General features: G+C 36.5%; 1 protein-coding gene across 9 annotated transcripts in view; it reads right to left on the reverse strand.

Moving 5' to 3' along the window:
• DGKI (diacylglycerol kinase iota) overlaps positions 1-18330 on the reverse strand; it is a 309867-nt gene that overhangs the window by 120468 nt on the left and 171069 nt on the right. For 6 of the 9 annotated variants that reach the window (XM_058530901.1, XM_058530892.1, XM_058530917.1 and 3 more), the window contains one exon: positions 17034-17096. The exons of the other annotated variants lie outside the window; for them this stretch is intronic. In XM_058530901.1, coding sequence (XP_058386884.1) covers positions 17034-17096 — 63 coding nt within the window. The remainder of the gene's footprint in view (positions 1-17033; positions 17097-18330) is intronic. 9 annotated transcript variants of the gene reach the window in all.

The raw sequence follows: 18330 nt of genomic DNA on the forward strand, positions 1-18330 counted from the left end.
TTGCCAAGAAAGTTAGTAGAGCATAGAAGAGACTAACAACCTGGGTAAAAACAAATTTGCCTCCATGCCAACATCCACCACAAGCTACTCCAATACTGATTTCAGCTCTATATTCGAGATTCTAAACCTGACTTCCATGGAGTCTTTCAAGGTTCCTATAAGGGACTCAGCAATCTGCGAACGCCCTTTGAAATCGGGGCAGTGACCTCAATCTGTCGCTTTCTAATTTTCTCTGAAACATCAAGATTGAGCTCCTCTAAAAGCACATGATAACTTTCTCAAGAACCATAATAAGAGCACCTCTTGCTAAAGTCACACTCAAGCCACCAACATCTCCAGACCACAGCTTCCCTTACCCACGTTATGTACCCTGAGATGTTGGGAGGTGAGGGGGTGGAGTGCCATTGAGACAACTCCCTGAACACTCACTGCTATTCAACTTACATCTAATTCTCATTACTTTCTGCTCTCCAGTAGGTTCTGCCAATAGTTTGGTTTTTTTTTTTTTTTTTAATTGTCTCTTCAAAGACTTTCAATCCATTAGAGTCAAATTCTTCCTTTATGCCTTCAAACTGCTTCATTCTTTCAATCAATTTCTTTACTACACACTGCTTCTCTCAGACTGATAGCAGATGCCTCTCATTCCAATCGCCTGCACATGACACCCCTAATGGACCAAGGGGAGGAGTTGGGTGCTTTTGCTCCCCAGAGTCAGACCATTGACACGGCATAACTCCTTCTTCTCATTGGAAACATGACCACCTGGGAGGAACACCCTTTAATATTAAGACAACATAGCACAGTACATAAAGCAGGATGTAAAGTCAGAAAAATCTTAGTTCTAATCTGAACTCTGTTGATTAACATGTGTTTGATGTTGAGAACTTGGAAGTTAATTCTCTAAGCCATTTTCTGATCTGAAAAATGGGATTGATAATAGGAATGTAGCGAGCATTGAATGAGAAGATGCATGTAAAATACTACTTACATTCCTGGTAAGTAGTAAGTGTTCGAAAATAATATATTGTTGCTGTTACTATTATTAGCAACCTGATGCTTCGTCAATTTTCACAAGCCCTATATTTTTTTATTCAGTCCTAAATAATAACGTCATAGTAGAAGCTGGAGTCGCAGCTCTAAAGACCAGTTAGTAGATCTCAAACCTTAGCAGGATGAGAGTCTGTTGACATGGGTAGGGAGACAAGATTCAGAGTTAGGTGGCCATCTATAGTCTGTTGGATGAGAAGGCAAGTGGGGACTGTGAATGTTTGCAAGATATTCTATTCAAAGATAGTAAGAATATACATCCTAATTCATGTTACAGAGGAGACCCTTGAAGTTATATAATTATTCTACATTTTGTACCTTGTGAATGTTCTGTTTTCATCAACATTTCTTAAATGGTTCAGTATAAGACCTTCCCCTTAAAACACTATGTAGACTCTGAGTTTTATGACAAACTACAACTTAACCAGGCATTTGTTACTCATAGAGTTTTCCTTTGCAAGGCAGAAAAGCATCACAACTCTGTCTGCCTTTCTCCCTTGAGGCCTGATTTAATAATAATAGTAATAAGTTGCTTTAACTTCTTTCAAGCAATGTAAATGTGAGATTCTAACTGATCATAATCTAGATATAATCTAGTATGTTTCTAACTGATCTTTAACAGAATTCACTTAAATTGGCCCTTATTTTATGAATGGACTTTGATTAAAATATTAATTTCTAGTGTGAATTCATGGCATAAAAGACTATTTCTTCCTCTTCTTTGCACTCCAGCACCTAAAACAGAGCCTGGCCTGTGTTGTTTACAATAATGGTTTTTGAACAAATGAATGAAAATCAAGAAAGTCAAATTCCTCTGGGACTATGCATTGCCCTGAGGCTTTAGCACGGTTTGGCATCAGCGTCTCAGAGCTGCTCACTAGCGGCTTTTCTCTTTGTCAGCCCCTGGCAAACCCTGATTTGGCTGTCCATTTCTGTCATTTTTCCACCTAGCTCTCTAGATCAGAGGTAAATCCATGCTGGATTATGCTATCTCACTCCCTTGCATCTTATCTCTAGTGAGATCTGCACAGAAAAAGGAATATACAAAGGGTAGGTGTCCCTCTCAGAAAGGTATGTAAACCATTTCAAGACTGCCTGCTCTTCAGTTAAATAACAGTGAACCGGAAACATCTACCATCACTTCCTTTCATCAGCTATCAAGCTGGGCCTATTTAAATATAACTATACTCAACGGCTTTCTTTAGCAACTTCCTAGAAATTACTGCAATTTACCCTGGAACATTTTCAAACTGCTCCTGACAATAACCTATCCAAAAACACACCCAAGTGGGCCTTCTTACACTGAACAGCAAAACCAAATTGAATCGAGGCATCTGAATAGAGATTTCAAATGGATTTTTGACACCTGCCGAATTCAGACAGAACTAATAATTCAGTTGTCTTCTGCCTAGAGTAGAGAACAATGCCTCAGGAATCTGAAATAAATTGTAAAGAACTTTTTGAATTTGGAACCAAGGATAAACCAAAATCACATTAGCAGCAGTCAATCATGAGCTCCCACTGCCCAACATGTTTTTCTAGAGAAAGTATCTTTAAAGGTTGTTAATGCTTTTTTGACAGAAATTGAGTAAGTTCTCAGTCTCGTAAGAATCCATTTGTGAAGTGGTTAATATGATATATCATAGCTTACAAATTATTTGAGACAGTTATCCCTCCAACTCTCCAACAAGATCATGGAATTAAAGCTTTACAGGGTTGGGAGAGATCATAAATGTCATCTAAATGAATATTTGCTATTCCACCTGATTCAATATTCCTCTATGACTGCATTTTCAAATGGCTGCTCCGTCTCTGCTTGATCCCGATCCAGTAGTGAGGTACAGAATTGAAGCGCCCTATTCTTTGTTTAGACTGCTCTAAACATTCGTAAATTCTTCTTAAAGAACCTAAATCTCTCTCTCCCTAGTTTCTTTTTATTGGCCTTTCTTCTACTACTTGCGTTGGAATTGGGTTTTAAGTCACTGAGATAATTAGCCACAGGCACTATTGGCAAAAGAATGTAAACTTTAAGTGCCAGAACAAGATACATATCAAAGAAACATGTGCTGACTTCATGGCTAATAAATTAAAAATAGTCTATACATATCAAATAGCAAAGAATTTTTATGCCATTGGTTGAAACAAAACTCAATTTTAAAATTTTCAAATACACATTGAAATGCACATTTTCATGCTTTCATTGAACTTTGTAATAAATTTTATGCTTCTGAAATTGTAATAAATGAATATTCAATAGAGTTAAATTAGCATGTGGTTATTACAAACTGTCTCTTCTGCTAGGTTTCACGTTCCTGGCATTTAAAAGAGAAGCAAAGATGAAGAACTAGTAGTTGCTTCACTTGGCGGCATTGTGAGCAGCTCGACAGGTATAGCAGCGTCATCATTTCTGCTTTAAAGGAAAAGAAACAGGCCAGTAGCCTTAATCAATATTTCAAATTCTCCTGACCACTCATTTCTTTTTGTGGCAGTGAATGTCACAGCTGTTATTGACTCAGTCATCCAATTCTGAGACTTTTATGTGAAACCACCCTGTATGTACTTAATGTTACAACGTCTGGGTACCAGAGTCACAGATTTATTTTTTAAGTCGTAGACTCGCAAACTTTCCTCTACATAAGATCACACAGTCTCTTCACTTTCTCCTTTCCTTTCACTCACGCATATTAAATGCACTTCTCAATTCTCACCCTAATTCCCCCTTCAGCAGGATTCCACACGGTGCTTAACTCTCTGCTCCTTGAAGCACTTTTCTCTTGAATTTCAGCTCAAAACACTTGATTTCCCAACTAAATTGCCATCTGCTCCTTCTTTCTCTCCTCCAACATTCATCCTCCTCTAAATGTTTTTCAAATATGTATGCTTCTCTACCTCCTCCACTAAAACCCCACTGACCAAGCTACTATCATCTTGCATCTCGCCTGATTGCTGCAGACTGAGCAGTCAGCATGAAATGTAAACGTGATCATGACATGATGATTTTGTTCCCCCCATTAAATCATGAGCACTTTGAGGACAGGATGCCCAGGTATACACATCTACCTATGCATCAAACTACTCCTTCCCATATGGACTTCCTAATTTTGTAATGAGAAAAACTATTTTTCATGACAACTGACTACACTCTACATCCCACCTAATCATGTATGTAACGTGCATCATTGGCCAGAATGGGGACCACTCAACAGAATTTGCTTCAAAGGGAAAATCAATTCCCATTACTAAAACCAACAAATAGGAAATAATCTCAGTGCTCATGCATCATATTATTGCTGCGCTACCCCCAGGTACGGAGTTGATTCTCTGGCTTGCCTTTGATTCATATGAATGGAGAAGAATTTCTACTTGTGATTAGATACCATCTATAGTTTTAAATCTCATGAGAGTCTCCTGCCCTAATGTTTGCTGAATTGGCAACTAGGGATGATAACCTTTCAGAAAAGTCTTTGGAATAGGAGTTTTAGACCTTAAGTTCCCACTTACACTCTTTTTATACTATTTTATGCTTACAGAGCATAAAAAGTTGGACAAATATCATGATGAAAGGCAAAGGAAGCAAATACCACAGGAAATAAAGAGGCCTGGAAATTAGAGGTAGAGAGGAACACGCGTTTTTGTAATAGAGTTCTACAAATTCAAATTGCTGAGATGAAGACGAGTTAAAAACAATTGGAATGGGAATAAGAACTCAAGCTCTGTCTTTTAGCAAACCAGGCCAGAATTATTTCCACTTTATAAAGTAAGTCCAAGTAATGGAGGTTTCCTGGCTATTAAAAATGACTAAAGATTCTATCATAAAACACTAATATGTTTTAGTACAGTAGCCTGCAATAGCATGGAGAATTCTTTCGCTGTTCTGATTGTAGAGAAGACCATTAATCACTATTTCCCATGGAGTAAGGAACCACTGGGCTTGAACCAATGAGACATAATAGGATAATGTTACTTTTGAGTCATCTAAATGGCTTCAGATCTCATATGCTTAGAAAAAAACATTTTTAATTCAGGTTTGAATTTCTATATCAAACAGAGGGAAAACCTTACATTTATTTGCTATTTAAATGCTAAAAATCTTCACGTGGGTTTGCAATCACAAGCTGTTGAAATATCCTATTCTTATTTGCAACTGATAAAGAAATTGACTTTCTTTGCTGGAAAGGAGTGTGGAGCAAGTGTTGGGATTTGCATAGTTTAAAAAATGTCATTTCACAGAAGAAAACACTTGTGGTCTTTCACACATATCATGAAGGACACTGAAATTAGGCTTACAACTACTAGTACTTTTGCTCATCTTCTAATAACTCTATGCACTTTGATGAATCAAGTGGTGGTACTTGAGTGGGTGTCTGTGTAACATTAAAATAATATTTTTACCAAAACAAAAACCCTAGAGCACATGTAATTTTTAAATATTTAACACTTATTTCACCTATAAACCTATAGAAAAAAGTCAAGAATCTAGAATTTTTTATAAGTAAAAATAACCAAACAAAGCAGTAGCCAAAAATGCATGAAGCTATAATGGAGTGAAAATAAATATGGGAATCTATTAAGGCAGAGAAATGTTGTAACCCAAATTAGTCTGAGAAAGGATTGAATGCATGAATTACAAGATGTGTTCCTGTTGAAAAGCTATTGTGCAAATCGTGTGGAAGTAGCTCTGCATCCCTAGGAAATAGGGTCAGTAAGGAGAGGATTCCATGTTTGGTTTTATATCAAGAAGATAGAGTATTGGCCTGACAATGAATGGCATTCTATAAGAAACATTTCCTTAAACGGTTTCAGCTTTCTATATACACATTTTATAAAAGGGCACATATACTGTCCCCAAATCTTGGTATTAGAGAAAGAATATTTGCAAAATCATTTTTTCTTAGTAGGTAATTAGTACTTTACTGTGTAATATTTTGACTCATTTCTTCCCTACAGGTTGGCAATGGCTTGCCAAGGTCTGGAATACTCAGTGGTGGTACATTTGGCTCTGGAGAGAGAGACGGTGTCACAAACCTCCTATTCATCAACCTACAGCTGGTAGAAAGCTAAGTCCCCCACTTATAGCACAGATGTGTCCCTACTACCCCAGGTTTCTTTGTCAGAAATCCAAGAAGAACGAATCGGAGAGTCCTCTAAACCCGAGTCTCCTTTCCAACTCAGCAACATTTAGCCAATTAGGTGGAAACTCTTCATCACCATTCTCGAAATCCTGATCTAATGACTAAGGGATTTTTTTGGAAACATTTTTCTTGTCCGTGTAAGAACGGATAGAACAATGACATATTGCTAGAACAGAACTTGTAAAAATCATACAATTCTATCACTACGACAATTACTAATCAACAAAAATAACTTTTGTAAAATTTGATAGTAAACCTGAGAAAAAAAGTTCCTTAAGATATGCTTTTAATGGTAGACTGACAAATTACTTGGATGATGAAGAACAAACAAACACGAAATAACTAGTTAATATTTTAGTGCTACCAATACTAAAAGGAAAATAAGGAAAGAGAAGGAAAAGAATGGTTTTTGTTGAGAATGTCATAATAGAATGTGAATACAATTCGGGGTACTTTTGCTTGTCTCATTTCTTTCTCTCCTTTCATTTACCATATTACAGTAGATCAGGTGTCTACCAAAGGCAGTATCCTAACATTTCATAAGCCAAGAATTTTTCTTCAAGGAAACATGTAATTGTTTTACTTTGGGCAAAAAATACCATCAGACCAAAAGATTTATTTATGTCCCAATTAAAGAACATAAATTATCTCTCTTTAGAGCAGTCGAGTCTAAATGATTAATTAAGAAAAATAAAATAACTACAGTTACATAATATAAAGCTGAAAAGCTTTGGCCTTTTTGTTCCATTTGTAATTTTTCCAATGACTTTCATTTTAGTCAAATACCTTAGCTACAACTTTGGGACTTGCTGAATTCATTTTTAGAATTTCATTTTCTGACACAAAATGTGATGATGAATTCCAGGGATTAATTAAATCTAACATCAACAAGTATTTTCTTTTTTCTTTTAAAAACCTACTCTCTTTTCATTTCATGTAAGCATTTCAGGGTATTATGACAGACCAGGAAAACTCAACTGCATTGGTATAATTAAACTGAAATTCTCCTACAAAAGAAATGCCCATTGCAGTTTATTACCACCTCAGCAAAGCAATCCAAAATAAACATCCTCTTGGAACACCCAAAACAAATGTCTAGATTTCTTTGTTATTGATATGTTCTTCCTACTCTATGGAGGAATACAATATCAGTTATTATTGCAGTAGTGGAGTAAAAACTGAAATGTTTCTTTTTTTCTCTCTGAGCTCAGTAAATCTGTTAATAACACTGCAGTTGTAATGGTTTATCTAAAGACGCAAATGACTATTTTTTTTCCTGGGTGGAGAGTCCATTTGTAAATAGATCTTCTATGCACAAAGACTAGCAAAATTACTTCTTTTCTTTTTCATTTATAGTCTATATTTCTATAGCTGCTTTTATTATACTAATTCTTTAGGAATTCAGATCTGAACAAAAATTTAAAGTTCATATTGTTCAACCACCTTATTTTACAGAAAATGAATTTGGGTCTAGAGAAGTTAACAACCTTATTGCACCCATATAATTAATAATGACAATCTGCTATGAATAAAAGAGCAACGTCCTTCAGCCCCCTTACACCATTTAATAAAAAAGATTTTAAAGAATTAACCTATCAATATGAGTAATATATACAAAGTTTAGTCTTCACACAGTGGTGACAGGAAAAAAAACTAAAATTCCATCAAATTTATCTAATATGATGCTGTTATGAGCTGAGTTGTGTCCTCCAAAAATTCATATGCTGAAGTCCTAGCCTCCAGTATCTCAGAATGTGATTGAATTTGGAGATAAGGTCTTTAAAGAGGAATTAAGTTAAAACGAGGTCATATGGGTGGGCCCTAATCCAATCTGTCTGGGGTCCTTACAAGAAGAAATTAGGACACAGACACAAACAGAGGAAAGACCATGTGAAGATACAGGAAGAATACAGCCATCTACAAGCCAAGGAGAGAGGCCTCAGAAGAAATCAACTTTGCCAACACCTTGATCTCAGACTTCTAGCCTCCAGAACAGTGAGGAAATAAATTTCTGTTGTTTAAACCACTCAGTCTGTGGTACTTTGATATGGAAGCCCCAGCAAACTAATACAGATGCCTACTAAAAAGATGCACTAGGAAAACTAATACATTTTGTTTTAACACTCTGACTACTGTTTATAAAAAGATACATAATAGAAGAAGAAGAATCCAATTTTTCACTTTCTAAAATTCTAACCTGGCTTGGAAATCTCTGCTGGCTTGATATCACTGTTCAGGATACTCAGACCCTAATTTCCACTTCTCCTTCTAAACGTCAAGATATGTAGAATAATCTAAAAAAATTATTGTTGTGTTTATTGAACTAAAGGGACTTCTAAAGTCATATTTTAAATTTTTATTTTGATTTTTTAAAATATTTAAAATATATTTTATGCCTGAAGCTGACTGTGCAGTAGCCTCCTTATGCCCTGCACTTCAAGCCAATACCTGAGTAAATACTTGCTTCAATTCTGAAGTGAGCTTCTGCTACACGAGAAGCGCTGACTCGTAAGACTGTCTCTACACCTACGCAGACATGAATAATTCATCTCTAAAAATAAATGTTAAAAGCAACAAGATATAATTTTAAATGTTGAGGGAGTCCTAAATGTATTATGCCTTTACATAACTGTACCAGATGCTACGATCTCTGTTTACCTTTGCTAAAAGAACACAGGTGCCATCCATCCACTGCAGATGCAAGCATGACCCTTCCCCATAAGCCTTGTCTGGAGACCAAACACCATTACTAACAATTCTAAAAGACTCTCTAAGTTCTTTAGCTGAACTAGAATTTATTTTTAACTGGGGTTTGTCACTCTGACATTTTTCTTATAATAACATTTGAACTGTAAACCCGTAATACCAAAGATTCACACATTTGAAACACTCAAAACTGAATTCTAAGTTATTATTCATCTCCAAGTTTTCTTAAAAAGGGGAGACGTTTACATCATATGATTTGATTAAAATACATAAATCATATATATGAAAATAAACACACACATACACAGGAAAATGATCAGAGGTTAAACTGATAGTAGAGTTCACTGCCTTAAATGTGATCATCAAAGCAGATAGCCCTGGGTGTTAACTTTATCACTTTATGGCATATGATCTTAGGCAAGTTTCCCAACATTTCTTATTCTGTCTTCTCACCTATGGAATAGGAATAATAGCAATTGTTATTGTTACCATATACAGTTATTAGGTTGTTAAATGTGATCAGAACTCAAGGTGCTTGGCATAATATCAGGCACACATTACCTCCCAGGCTAAATGAAGAAAATCCACTTGGGTTCTTGCTGAGAGCAAGGTAAGACATTAGTTAAGTGTACCAAGGCAGTACAGGGCCTGGCCTCCCTGATCAATACTAGGGATAAAGGATGACCCTCTCATGTCCCACTGCAAGTCTTGCCTGCTTCATGTCTTAGATGCCTTTGGGGAAGATTTTTGTAGTCTCAGGTCATGTTCTGAATTTTAGCATAACAGACCTTCGGAGCTGATGAAAATCTCAGGGACTAACCACATTATACTTTAGTGTCTGAAAAACTGAAATGCAAAAATGTTAACACATGGCCAGTGTCACACAGACAAAAGCAGGGCTCCCCTAGATACTCCAAACAGAAGGAAGGAGGAAGACAGTCCAGTTAGAGACTTGTGTCCACTCCTGCTGCCCCTTTTCTTTAAGTCACTAGACCCCTTTGGCCATCTGAGTGGGAACAGAAGTGCAGGCGGAGTGAAGAAAGTCTTGGGGGAAACTCGCAGAGCATAGGGAGGAAAACCACCATTAACCGAGGTGCAGCCTGGGCTCAAGTTTGGAAATTGGAATGAGATGAAGCCCAACTAGCTCTTATTTACTTTTCTTTAGAATTTTCAGTTTGGTATATCTGTCTTATGGAAGCAGCAGAGAGGAGTGGCATAAGAAGAAAGGAGATCATGGTATTTTGACATGATTAAAGGTCAAGAAACTTTAAAAGCCAGTGGGAAACAAAATCACTAGGAAGATAACCTAGAAGATGTGGGAGTGGGAGGGAGAAAGAAGAAAGAAGAAAAGAAGATGAGTGAAACTTAGCAGTTTCCTTTGCTCAGAGGTTCAGAGAGCAAATAGCTTTGCTTTCTAGAAAGCCTGCAGCTAACTCTTACACCTCACTTTCTGACTCTGAGATTGAGCAAATGGCATTTCTTTCCATTCTATGCATGCAGCAATTCTCTTTTGTTTTTGTTGTTTGGTTTTTTTTTTTTGGCTTTTTTTCCCTTTATAGTAGTAATGCATGTTCATTGAAATCAATCAGAAAATACAGAAAGGCAATAAAAAATTATCTATAATCCTACCACTAAGAGATAATCACCCAGGGATACTGTAATAGCAGCAAAAGCATTAATAACAAATATATTCACAATTTTTTGAGTGCTTAGGCCCCTTCGGCAGCCTCATAATTGGGTTTTGGGGTCCATAAACTATGACCCAAAAATTATAATCCATAAATCAGAATCTGGACAGATTTCTGCCCCAGACATGAACGAAGCATTCTTCTGGAAGCTCAACTGGCCCAGGAGTGCTATTCATCCTGAGGTTCTCATGAAGTTTTGTGTGTTAGCCACCAATAGCTTAATTCATTCTGGCAAACCATGTCTGATGGATCTTCTCAGCTGCTTTAGCAGTAAACCTCATAGTTTACAAGGCATACATGTAAATTTCTCCTTTGGCAATGTTTTTGCTATTCCCTGAGAGAGTCCAGGGTGTCGCAGAGTAGAGTTTATAGAAAGAACATTTCAAGAAATGTTAAAACAAAAGCTTTCTTGTGACCAGCTGGAGAACAGAATTACAGAATTTCGGAAAGCCCTTCAAGGGATCCTCTAGTTTACCTCCCTGGCCAGATGCATGCAAATGTTAAACTACCTATGACCCATTTGTTTTCTTTAAGATTGAAGATTCTCGGCTCTATCTTGGTACTTTCTCAACAACAAAATTCTTAAACTCAACCCAAAACAGAACCATAAAAAAAAAAAGACATGTCATAAATATTTGTCTTTCTCTTAGTAAAACTCCCTTTCTTCTTACAACAAAAATCAGTTTACTTTCATCCTTTACCAAGAAGCTTGATCAAAAGCAATTTTAGAATGCTGAATCATATTCATCCTGTTGTCAAATACGACAATTCATATTTTTTTCATGGATCTGTGTCTAACTCTGCCTTCCCCAAGGTAACAAACGAATCCACACAATTTAGCACTGGGAAACATCTTGTTTATGTTTAAATTGTAACTGCTGTGCAAGATGGCATATTTAACACATGTTGGCTGTAGTTCAAAATACACTGATCTCTCGGCAGAGTTATTTTGCCTAGTTTAGCCATGGCGCTCTCTGAGTAACTGCAGTGGGGAAGAAGATATAGTATGATAGCACTCTGTTTTTAAAAGCAGTAGAGAACTTCTGGTTCTGAGTAAGGTGGGTAAGCACACACCATTCTTTCTTCCCCAATGAATGCAGCTATTAAAATCTGGACAGAATTCATACAGCAGCTATTTGAGAACTCTGAAAGTAAACAGTAGCAGCAGATTGGGGAAAAAGACCAGAATTTAAAATACCAATCTGGCGGTAAGCTCTCCCCCACTTTTCCTTCCAGTAAACCCTGGTGTGGACTCTAGGCAGCCCAAAGCCTGCAACAGACAAAAGGTACAGGCAGAGAAAGCTCTAGGAGAGCCCTTGAGCTCTGGCTTGAGGAAAGCAAAGGGACTCTGAATGCTCAGAGAAATTCAGGGAAATCTCCTTTTTTTTTCCCCTTCCAATTTCTTACACCCCAGCATGCAGGCAATTTTGCCACACTGGCAGCAACGATGACAAAGGCCATCAGGTGCTTAAAACTGTAAGAGAAGAGAGCATTCCTCTCTGATAAGAAGAGCTGTGATCCCAAGACGATGGGATAAACGTATATTGCTTCTTTTTCTCTTTCTGTCACATTATTGCTTGGTCCTGGACATGAACACAGTTGCAGGAAGTATGCAGCAGAACAAGGTAACTAAAGTCTTAGCTTTCTGGCTGAAAGACCAAAAAAGGCAGCCCCGGGAAACTGGAAAGTACTGGGGATGACACTAGAGAGGGAGGCGCTCAGGACAACAACTCCATAAAGGTGTTCAGGAACTCTCAACTTCATCTTTAGGCTGCACATGTGTGAATCTGACCCTAAACAGCATACCATAGACTTCAGGAACTGAACAACAGGGTAGACCTTCCAGCCAGATCTCACACTGCAGCTTGGTGGTACACACACCAGACAGACAGGAATAGCACTGCATAGGCTTTGAAAACAGAACACTGTAGCCACGACCCGCAGAAAGTGAGTCAGAACTTGTGGCCTAAACTCAATTGAGTCAATTGCTTACTAAAACAAATAAGAATTAAGCTTCCACTGTAAAGAACTAGAAAAATAAGAGCAAAATAAACCCCAAACAAGTAGAAAGAAAGAAATAATAAGGGCAGGATCAATGAAATTACAAACAGAAAAACAATTGAGAAAAATAAGTGAAACCAAAAGTTGATTCTCTAAAATAAAAAAATCAATGAAACTGGTAAACCTCTACTAAGATTGATACAGAAGAGAGGAGAGAAGGAAAAAAAATACTAATATTAGGAATAAAAGTGGACTATCTCTACAGACTCCACATAATTCTACACACATTAATCAATAGCTTAGTTGAAATGGACCAATTCCTCAAAAACTTCAAACAACTACAAAAGAACTAAAACTCACCTATGATAAAATAGATAATCCATGTAGCCTTTAACTTCTAAAGAAATTGGAGTTAGTTGAAAAGAGAAAAAAGAAATCTTGAAGCTGAGATGGTTTCATTGGCAAATTCTAACAAACATTTAAAGAACAAATAACTCAATTCTCCCTAATCTTTCCCAGATGTCTTGATAAAAGTACTTCAACAAACAAATCTACAACTAACTATTCCTATTCACAGACAACAAGTGTGACTATGTAGAAAATTCTAAGGATGCTACCAAATTCCTAGAAATAAAAAGTGAATTTAGTAAGGCCATAGGATACAAGGTCAACACATAAAAATCCATCATAGTTACATATACTAGCAATGACCAATTGGAAACTGACATTTTAAAAACTAGCATTTAAAATAGCTCACAAAAATGAAATACTTAGACACAAATCTATAACAAGATACATACAAGATCTGTATGTTGAAAACTACAAACAATGATGCACAATGGAAAGACATACAGTATTTATGGATTGGGAATCTCAGTGTAGGAAAGATGTCTATATTCCCCAAATCAATCTACAGATTCAATGCAATACAAGTCAAAGTCATAGTAGGATTTTTGGAGATACAGGCAAGCTGATTTCAAAATTTATATGGAAAGACAAAGGAACTTGAATAGCCAAGAAAATTTTGAAAAGGAAGAACAGAATTGGGAGAACACAACCAAATTTTAAGATTTATTTTAAAAGTACAATAATCAAAAGAGTACGGCATTGACAAAGGCACAAATAAATAGATGAATGGGACAGAATAGAGTCCAAAAATTGATATCTATCCATCCAAATATATCCTTATCCATATACATTCATATCTACATCTATTTATCTATATATATACACATATATATGTATGTATGTGTACATATATACACATAACCAATTGATTTTTGATAAAGATGTAAAGGTAATTCAATGGAAAAAGATAGTCTTTTCAACAAATAGTGCCAAAACCATTGAATATCTATACACAAAAAGAAAAAAAATTAACCTCAACCTAAAACTCACATCTTATATAAAAATTAAGACAAATCATAGACTAAATGCAAAATGCAAAACTATAAAACTTCTAGAAGACAAAGGAAAAAATATTCATGACCTGGAATTAAACAAAATATTCTTGAACATAACACCAAAAACACAGCTCAATAAAGAAAAAATTGATAATATGGATTTTGTCAAAAGTTAAAACTTTTGCTCTGCAAAAGATACTGTTAAGAAAATGAAAAGACAAGATATATACTAAGAGAAAATATTCACAAAGCACATATCTAACAAAAGACTTAGATCCAGAATATATGACAAATTCTCAAAACTCAACAGGAAGAAAATAAACAGCCCCCAAAATGGGCAAAAGATTTGAACCAATGCTTCACCAAAGACTATATAATAGAAGTCAAATAATCACATGAAAAAACACTCATATTAGAATGATTAAATTATTAAACTTTTAAAATGCCAACGATACCAAGTACTGGTGGGGATGTGGAACAAGTGGAACTCCCATACATTGCTGGTGGAAACGCAAAATGGAACAACCATTCTGGAAGACAGTCTGTCAGTTTCTTACGAAGTTAAACATACACTTACCATATGACCCAGGAATCCCATTCCTAGGTGTTTAACCTAGAAAAATGAAAACTTATGTTCACATAAAACCTGTTCATCAATGTGCATAGCAGGTCTATTCGTAATTTCCCCAAACTGGAAATAACCCAGCTGTTCTTCAATGAGTAAATGGGTAAATAAATGGAAACATCCATACAATGGAATACTACTCAGCAATAAAAAGGAACAAATGATTGATATTGGCAACACTTTTGAGAAATCTCAAAGATGTTATGGTCAGTTAGGGAAGCCAGTTGCAAAGGGTTATGTATTAGATACATACTGGGGTCCAAAGCAATGTTAATGTGATTTTTAAATATTGCTGAATACAGCAAATAGCATCATGAGAACGGGTCAAAGCTAAGCTACCACCATCATAATATATAAAGACACAATACTCACTGTTGTGCTTAGATTTTTCTCCATGTTCCTTGCTCTATGTAACAGTGTTTTGTGATCTAATTTGAAAAATAATACTCTAATTTAATAAATTTAAATTATATAAATATTTCATCAATTATAGATAGATATAAAATCTACAAATGTAACATTTAATATATCATATATAGACAAAATATTTTAGATCAATATTCAAGTTTTAAAGCGGCCACACCTAGGTGTCCTGTCTGTTGTACCCTATCAAAACAGACACGACAAATTTACCTTACCATAGTGTACACACCCGGAATAAGAAAGAAACAGCCTCGTTTAAATTATATGCCTAAAACTTAAACAGCATCAAATTATATGCATCAAAACTTAAACAGCACTAGAAATACGACAAACATCACATGACGTCTGCTCCTGATGCTTTCAATTCTTTGAACTCTATTGATAGAGACACTGAAAATAATGATCACTGAGAGCCATTCCTTGGACTCAAGTTTACTGAACAGGCCTTGTACAGAACGTTGAATATACTCAGCAATAGCCTCCAAATTGGAAATTAAATGTTATTTCCTTATTGATTCTTTGACCACTCAGTTTTAAGGTCCATGAAGGTAGTGCTCTGCTGTGCTGACCACTAGATACCAAGCACAAAACAGTGTCTGACACAGAGCAAAGCAAAATAAATATTTTTGAAACAATATTTGTTAATATATGAACAAATAAATGTGTACCTACAAGATTAGGGTTGAAAGTAAGACTATATAACTGAACTTTAGGAATCACTCTGGCACATCCCTAGATGTTAGATATTGTACAGTTCAATTTAGACACATCTTCTTTCATTCATTCATTCTATCATCCAACCAACAATTCTGTTTGGTTTCAAAATACTTTGTGTTAAGATCCGTGATCAGGGCTGGGAACACAAAGATTCATAAGAAGATACAATCAAGGATGTCAAGTAGCCTAAGTCTAGTGTGGAATACACAAGATATGGAGCTAATATAATTAATATCAATCTATTAAACATTGAGAACCATAATAAGCACATCAATAGTGAACTCCAGTGAGGATGTAACTAATTCTGACAGGAAGAATCTAGGAAGAATTCTTTGAAAAGGCAATCATTCAACTGGGCCCTGAAAAATACTTAGGATCCTGATAGATGAAAGGCGGCAGATCATAAATTGTTACGAGCATGAACTTGGAGGTCAGACTGCCTGAGTTTGCATCCCAGTCTACCACTTATTAGCTATGTGACCTTAGGCAAGTTATTTAACCTCTCTGTGCATCAGATTCTTCCTGCATAACATGGAGATAATAATACCACATGGCATAGGGTTGTTGGGGAGTACTCAGTTAACGTGTGTAAGCACCCATAACAGTACCTGAAACATAATAAAAGCTAGCTAAGTATGTGTAAGATGGAGAAAAGAAAGAAGAGCAAGACAGAGGCAACAACATAAAAGAATCCTAACGTAAAGTGCTAAAAAACATTTTCTTTTTATTTGTTTTCACCAGAAAAAAGAAAACCATAGTGTCTAAGTACAAATTACTAACTATGTATAAAATGCGTTTTGCTAACTCGACGACAGTTTTGGGTCATTAATCTTTTATTACAACTATGGATCTTCAACCCAGAAAAATGCACAGATGCGTGTACATACACTCAAAACTCCACATGTGATTTTAGGGGTCCGTCCACAAATCAAGGGCAGCAGGCACTTCTTCAACGTCACTCTTGAGCCATCGACAATGGAATGGTCTGATGGTATTACAAACTTTCCATAAAACCAAATGCTTAGTATGGAATTTCATACAACTCCATGCAACTATGGGCCCTAACGTACCTAATCAAAAAATTAAATTGTGAACTCAGAGGATTGAGACACGTAGAACACAGAGAACTTCACAGCTCCATCTCAAATCAGAGAAGGGGTAAAGAAGGCAATTACATTAGGGGGTTCTTTGAGAAGCAGACCTGTGAAGGAAAAGGACACAGGTAGTCTAACCCTGAGGAGGAGATGAGGGTGAGAGACAAAACGTAAAAACTGAACAGCTTTGTACTCACATGGTGAAGGAGCCAGGGGGAGCAGACACTCTCCGCAGATCTGCAGCTTGCACCTGATGGATGCTAGAGGCAGCAGGGAATGAGCAGTGAAGACAGTCAGCACAACAGCGTGGACAGATAGGGAACAAGCCGGAGAGAGAAAGAGAGACATACAAAATTTAAACAGAAATTAAATGAGCGCATCACCAAATAGTGAACGAAAAGAAAAGAAAAATCGAGCCAGCCACGGAAATAATCCATAAAGCCAGTGATAGTGACGAAGCCAACAGGACACACAGCAGGGGCCGGCTCAAGGCAAGTCAGAGACTAGAGCACAGGGCAGGGCATGGGCAGATGCGGGAGGGAGCGCTGATGCTAGGCAGGGGTGTGGGGGCCGGGCAGGTGGTCACGTTCTTCTCTTGCTCTAGGTCATTCGGGACATCCCAGGAGAGAAGGTGCACACACACACACACTCACATATGCACGCGCACACATATACGCATTAGAGTGGTAGGCTGGCACACTCAACTCATCTTTAAGGAGACCCAAAGTAAATTGAATCCTTTAACATAGTCCTCATGATTCAGGGCTTTGCAGGAATATTCGTATCAAAGACAACCACCTTTACAAGAGTGATTCAACAAAAAACTTTAACTTCCTTCAGTTAAACAATACAGTCTTTTTAAGAACTCCAAAGATAAAACCAAGAAAGCCTAAATTCATCACAATGATGCTGTAATTCCACTTATACTCTTGGCAGAAGAGTGAAACCATACACTTCTCCCTTTTCTCCCTTCTTTTATAAAGGAGAGAGTCTTCAGTGGCTATTAGAAATGATAAAATATAGAATTTAAGAAACTAAACCCAAAGAGTTCTGTCACTTTTACATAATTATTCTCTCCACTCTCTCAGACAATTTGAACAGTTTCACTGTAACTGTAACAGACATGGCTCGCCCATCCCTCTTTTCTGCTGGGCATGTAAATTCTCATATAAAGTCACCCATGAATTAATTCTTTGTTATCTTCAAAGAACTATCAGTTATAACCAGTAATACTTCTCAGCAGCCAGGATGATGGAATCTGGTTGCCCCATTCAAAGTTTGCCAATTAGAAATCTTGCCCTTGGATAATACAATCACTTTTAACATTGTAGTCTTAATTACTAGTGAACTCAGCATTAACAGCTAGTTTAAGATCTCCCTAAACACCTGAGTAAATTTAAATTTCTGATCTGCTTCAAAGGTGCCTTTCAAATAGAAAGTGTAATCAAATTTATCTGGCTATCGTGTTGCTAGTACATGAATATGAACCTAGAT

The sequence above is a fragment of the Diceros bicornis genome, chromosome 3, assembly GCF_020826845.1.
Source record: "Diceros bicornis minor isolate mBicDic1 chromosome 3, mDicBic1.mat.cur, whole genome shotgun sequence".
NCBI lineage: Eukaryota > Metazoa > Chordata > Mammalia > Perissodactyla > Rhinocerotidae > Diceros > Diceros bicornis.